Source organism: Monoraphidium neglectum (assembly GCF_000611645.1).
Source record: "Monoraphidium neglectum strain SAG 48.87 unplaced genomic scaffold scaffold01776, whole genome shotgun sequence".
NCBI classification, from domain to species: Eukaryota; Viridiplantae; Chlorophyta; class Chlorophyceae; order Sphaeropleales; family Selenastraceae; genus Monoraphidium; species Monoraphidium neglectum.
This window is the reverse complement of record NW_014011852.1, coordinates 6728-12789: the sequence shown is the minus strand read 5'-3', so window position 1 is coordinate 12789 and position 6062 is coordinate 6728. Positions and strand designations below refer to the sequence as shown.

Sequence of the window (6062 nt, the reverse complement as noted above, 5' to 3'; positions counted from 1 at the left end):
GCCCAAGCTCGAGGAGTTCGATTCGTGGCCGGACGGCGACCTGCTGCTCCGCCCCTCCCCGCGCGCGCCCGACGTCGCCGTCACCCGCGTGCAGCGCTACCAGCCCCACGGCCACGCCACGCGCCGCACCGAGCGCCACGACGGCTGGGAGGCCGCGCAGCGCCGCTGGCGCGCCGTCGCGGCGGAGGCTGACGAGGATGACACGGCGGCGGCGGCGGACCAGGGGGCGGACGGCGGCAGCTGGGTGCCGGCGCCGGGGGCGGGGGTGCCGATTAACCAGTACATTGTGCATGTGGAGAGCGACCTGTTTGTGGGCAAGATGCTGCTCTATGTTCGCGGCCTGCCCAGCAGCTATGAGCCCTACTTTGCCGGCAAGAAGCGGCGCTCGGTGCTGATGTTCCAGGTGGGTGATGCCGCCTGCATTGCTGTGGTCGTGTATTTGATGTAGTGACCTCCCAAGGCAGGCGCTGCCGCCACCGCCCGTTTGGCGCCCATGCAGCTTTGGAGTTTTGCGGCGGCCGCGCCCGGCTAGCAGCGGCCAGCCGTTGTACCCAGGGGACGCAGCTGCTGGCTCGCGCGTCGCTACAAGTTGCCATGCCGGCGGCGTCTCGGGGTCGGCGCTGTCGACCTCGTCCCCGTGTGCACGCCCTGCCCCCTCTCAGGGCCGCTTCAAGCGCCCCGTGGGCGTGAACGACCTGGTGACTGGCATGGAGTACGACCGGCCCTACAAGAACCTGCGGGGCTGCTGGATCATGGAGAAGGTGCGGTTTGGCTGTGGTACCGAATTCGAACTGCCGATGGTAGTTTGTACTGCAGTCGTACTGCAACATGATTGTGGGGCCGGATCCTTTGCTGGAGACGCAGGGGAGGCCAAGGCCGACAGCATCCGCGCGGCGACATGGGGCGGTGACGGCCAGAATAGGGGGCCCCAAATAGGCCGTAGTGGCGTGGAGCGGTTGTGTGGCCGGCGGGCCCCGCTTTCCCAGCCCAGGTCTTGCGATTGCCCTCAACTCCCCCGGGCCCCGACCCTTCCCCGCCGCCATAATTTGGACCGTCCACAAAAAACCCACCCGCACCATCCCCTCTTAACGCGCGCGTGCACGCGGCCAGGTGGTGCTGGCGTTTGCCAAGCGCGTGGTCAGCGCGATGGAGACGGGCGACATGGCTTCTGAGCCGTTCATAACGTTCCACCTGCTGCCCCTGGCGCACGTGGTCAACGTGTCGTTGCCGGGCGAGGTGCGGGGGCAGATACGCGAACCATGCACGGGCGACCCCCTTGCTGGCCGCAGCCCTGGAATGCCTGTCTAATATGGGCTTCAATTCTGTGCGCGAAGGGTGTTGCGGCGCTCGGCGCGTTACAGTCAATGCAGCTTCGCGTGCAATTCGCCATGGCTTGTGCTGACGCAGTGGCTTCTATCTTCACTTCGCTTTTGGCACGCAGGAGCCGCCAATTGACCAGGCGCCGGAGGACCTGCGGCTGTGGGACCCCACCCTCAGCACGCGCAGCGGTGAGGCGCGCGCACTTGCTTGCGGCGGTGCCCCTCCTAAACGGTCATCTGTGGGCCTGTTGCTGCCGGGGTTACCTAGGTTTACCACACTCCTCAAGCATCTTGCAGTCCAACACACACAAATCTCACGACCCCTACCCCTCTTATCCCGCCCCCTTGATCCCTTCCTCACGAACAGGCGAGCCCATGCCCTCCGAGTCGCGGCGGCGCCACTTCATGGCGGAGCGCAATCGCCGCGCCCGCACCTTCTCGACAGAGCACGTCTGGACCTTCTGCATCTGGCAGCAGGTGGGATACGGGGGGAAACGAGCTTCAGATGGCAACAGGTTTGGGACGGCCTCTAAGGCTGCCCAGAGCGCTACTTGCGGCGCGCGCGTAGGCGGCATGCGTCTGGCTCGTCTGTTGATGCTGCTGTGCCAGCCCCATTCCCCGGATCGCGGCCGCGACACCTGGCGTCACCCATGCGTCACCCATGCGGCACCCGCGTGGTACTGCGTGCCGCAGGTCATCGACTACGCGGGTTACTACCTCGACCTGCTGGTGCAGAACTATGACGTCATCCAGCACATGGACGGCCAGCCGCTGCAGGTTTGTGGGGTTGTAAAAATTGGGTCGTGTGGCCTTGCCTGGGGCGGCAACGCATGTTTGCGACGCTGCTTGAGGCCAACCTGGTAGCGACGAGAACAGTCAGCAGCTGGCACTGGCACCGTGCTTTCGAGTGCCATGCCAGGTGCTGGGCTGTTGTGTTGCTGCCGCAGTTGAAAGCGTCTCTTGCAAGGCGCCACTCACCTTCCTGCCATTGCCTGCTCACCCGCCCCGATTGCCCCCCCCCCCTTTCTCAAATCCCTTTTGTTCACCACCAGGCCATGATGAAGGACAAGGCCAGCGGCAAGTACCTCTTCAACTTCCTCTACTGGAACAAGAAGCTGCTGGAGGGCACCGCCAGGCAGAGGGCCCTGGAGGAGGAGGAGGCGGCGCGCAAGCTCTAGTGTTTTGGAGGCGGCGTTTCGCGGGGTTGCCCACCGGCACGCGGCCGCCCACTTGACAGCCGCCCCCGCGTGCCACACGGGCGCCCCCTGGGCGGCCGGTGCGCAGGCGCAGCGGAGGTGCGGCGGCCAGTAAAGCGGCGTGCGTTTGCATGGCTTGCTCTCCTTTGGCGCCGAAGACTTCGGCAATCTGCTTCTCAGGGCACACGCTGCAGCGCGATGGAGCGTGCCTGCCGCACATGCTATTCAGCACGCGCCAGCTTGGGTAGTTGCGCGGATGCCGGAGCTGCGGGGCACGCCCAATCTATTTGTTAGCGCTGAGCCTGACGGCACGGTCCGCATGGTGGCAGTATCAACAGCAGCTTGACAGATCACGCAGACTCGAGGCGCCCGGCGAGGGTGCAGGCCGCACGATGGGTGGCCATGGGGTGAGATGGTGTTTGTGCAGGGTGATGCAAACGGCAATATTTCTATGACTGGACCAAACGACATGCACACGCTGCAGCCGCAGCTGCATCCATGGACGCGCCGAACCAGGCACGCGCCAAACCCGCGTTGTTTCCATGTTAGGCCGCGTTGCACGGCGCCCTTTTCGAATTTTGCCCTCCACGCCCCCCACCCGCGCCAGCACAGCGCCCGGCCGGCATCTGCTGCGCCGCACGCGTATCCACGCGTGCGAAATGGGCCTGATCACCATGCACAGCGACACGTGCGCTGAGAGCCGCTTTATTTCAGCGACGAGCGCTTTCTCCTTCGAGGCTGCTCGTCAGTTGCTGCACTCGCGGCCATGTCGCTGCTGTCACCGCACCTCATCCTTGACCACGTGTCACTTCCTGCAGCTCTCTGCAGCAGCGAGCCAGTGTGCCTCGCAAGACAGCTGCGGCTCCTCTTCATGGGCCGGCCAGGCAGCGCACTCGGTTCACTCTCACACAATCGGCAGGCGGTGCAGCGTCGCTGCTGAGCTTCCGAGTCTAGGGTTTGATAGCTTTGGGCACAGCTGCTGCCGGCGAGGCATGTGCACTGAAGGGGCAGCAAATTGAATGTGGGTGTGTGCATGACGTGTATGTTAAGCAACCGTTCTCGAGGCCCGGCATTGGTCTAGCACCGCGCTGTGAGCAAGGGCGTGCTGACCTGGCCAGAACTCCGACGAGCTAGCTTCCAGCCCCAGGATGGGAGTTGACCAGTATGTTGACCCAAATGCTTTTGGACTCTGCTTCCATTGCTTTTGGTTTTGAAGCAGTGTTGAACAGTGCGATGATAGTAACATTGCTAACTTTCTTGTGAGGTAGCGATATCTCATGGATTGAACGAGCATGTACCTGAAGACAGGGTTACTTTGGTGCCACTCCAATACGCAGCAGCACGAATAAAAAAACACTCGCCAATCGCCACACTACAATACGGCATGACATTGAACGCACTTTGCCATACATATCACACACCAACGCCAACGCCCAACAACCCAAAAAGCTGCTGCGCGTACGTGTGCGGAATTCTCTTGCAACCCTGAGCAGAAGCCCATCTGCACCTGCTGCTGGAGTGGTGCAGTGCATAACGGCACGGCGCCGCATTGCACACCAGATTTGATCCGAGGCTTGTACCGCTGATTTGATGCAAGGCACATTATTGTAACGTATGTCAGCGAACGGCGTTGCCTGGCCCATTAGTGGACGCCTGGTCCATCGGGGCGGTGTGCTTCAGCGGTCTAGGCTGACAGCAGCCGACCGGCGTCCTGTACGAGTTCACAGGGTAAATATGTCTTTGATAGAGCATCGCTCGACCACTCATTGCGCTGCCATGGTTGCCCCTGTCAGCTGATGCAGACCAACTGCATCCTTCTGTGCTTGTGCCGCTGCTGCTGCACTGTCTCGATGACTGAGCGGTGCACGTTTCGTTGTGCGCGCATCAACTGCAGGTTGGCACTGCAACATCTTGCAGCAGCAGCAGCAGCAGAAGTGCAGGCGGCGCCCCGCAGCCAATTCCTGCACAGGTGCTTGCCCACGCGGACATTATCAGCCAGGGCACATCCGCCTTCGCTGGAGTGACAGGGAACGCAAGATACATGGGCCCATGTTGCCGTCCAAAAGCATGCATGACTGCTGCAAATTCAATGTGAAGTTGCCACTCAGGCAGCTGCCTCGTGTCTCGCCGTGCCCGCCTGCCTGGCGAACCTGCCCAGCAGGACGCGAGCCGGATGAGCAAATTGCTGCAAAACTTCAATGTCGCTGGGACCACGCTCTTCTTTCACATCCTGACGGTGAGGTGCGGTCTGAGAGGGCGCCATGCCCGGTCATGGGGCTGGCAGAAGTTGGCGGTTGCGAATTTGCGGGTCGGCGGGCGTGTCCCGCCCCTTTACTTGCAAGCACCATTCCTATGCATGGCCGTGAGATGCTGTCGTTCTGCGTGGGAATGCATCCTGACGCATGCAGCACCCAAATCTTTGCCTGATACGCACATCACACAACGAACACAACACATACTTACGCATATGCATTTTGCTTGATGAATTTCCACAATTCCTTGCCGCCACCGATCACGCAGAGCGAACAGCAGCTTGCCGTGCCGCACCTCTCGGTGCGCGACCTCCGATGGATTGACTGGTCTGCCCTGAAAGCTGCGGGCTTCAAGGCGTGCGTGTTTGATAAGGACAACACGCTGTGCGAGCCTTTTGCAGTCGACATCGATCAGAAGCTTCGCGGATCCGTGGAGGCGTGCAGGGCGGCGTTTGGCGGGAAGCTAGCCATCTACAGCAACTCGGCCGGGCTGCAGCAGTACGATCCAAAGGGTGAGCACCATTATGATACCCCTACTGTAGCAGCGCGTGGGGCATGATCTTTGCATGGTTACTTGATGACGCGGATGTTCGCATGGCTGCCTCGTGGCTGCCGCTCTGCCGAAGGCTGGGATAAGGGTATGGGTTAGGGCTGCCGCCCTGCTTGCGTGGTGAAGCCCCTTGCGCCTGGGGCGGGCGGCCGCAGGTGAGGAGGCGGAGGCGCTGGAGGCGGCGTTCGACATCCATTGCCTGCGTCACCGGGACAAGAAGCCGGCCGGCAGCTGCGACGAGCTGGAGGCCCATTTTGGGTGCGAGTTGCTGGGTTGAGGAGGGAGCACGGGGGCAGGGATTACCCATCGCTGCCGGGCAGGTCACACGCGCCTCGACCCAGCGGAGTGCAAAAGACATGCAAACGCCGGTTGCACACGTGCTCACTCACTCACTGCCCCTGGTCCCCACTGTTGCCCTTCGCGGCCCTTGGTGCCTGCTGTTTGCACAGCTGCCCGGCGTCTGACGTCATTTTTGTGGGTGACAGGTACCTCACTGACGTCGTCTTTGGCAACCGCCACGGGATGCTGACCGTGCGGGTCGCGCCGATGACGCTGCGCGGCGAGCCGCCGGGCGTTTTGATCGCGCGGCGCGTGGAGGAGTGGTGCGTCTCGCGGTGGAACGCGGCGGGCGTGAAGGCGCCGCCGCACGCGCGGCTGCCGGCTAGCAGGGCGCTCGAGGCGCTGACGGACCCTGCATCTTCTGAGCGGCGGTAGCGGCGGGAGGTATTGTTGGACGGTGGCGCTC

At 62.6% G+C, this 6062-nt stretch overlaps 2 protein-coding genes across 2 annotated transcripts; both read left to right on the top strand.

Moving 5' to 3' along the window:
• Window positions 1-319: 319 nt before the first annotated feature.
• Window positions 320-2497, top strand: MNEG_8986 (hypothetical protein; the record flags this gene model as incomplete). Its single annotated transcript, XM_014042545.1, has 7 exons — window positions 320-403; window positions 663-761; window positions 1111-1236; window positions 1442-1508; window positions 1687-1796; window positions 2013-2096; window positions 2372-2497. 7 exons carry the CDS (start codon window positions 320-322, stop codon window positions 2495-2497), a joined length of 696 nt encoding a protein of 231 aa, XP_013897999.1.
• A 2191-nt stretch (window positions 2498-4688) lies between these two features.
• MNEG_8985 (hypothetical protein) lies at window positions 4689-5594 on the top strand (the record flags this gene model as incomplete). The annotated part of the gene is made up of 3 exons (XM_014042544.1): window positions 4689-4751; window positions 5036-5279; window positions 5473-5594. 3 exons carry the CDS (start codon window positions 4689-4691, stop codon window positions 5592-5594), a joined length of 429 nt encoding a protein of 142 aa, XP_013897998.1.
• Between the last annotated feature and the right edge of the window lie 468 nt (window positions 5595-6062).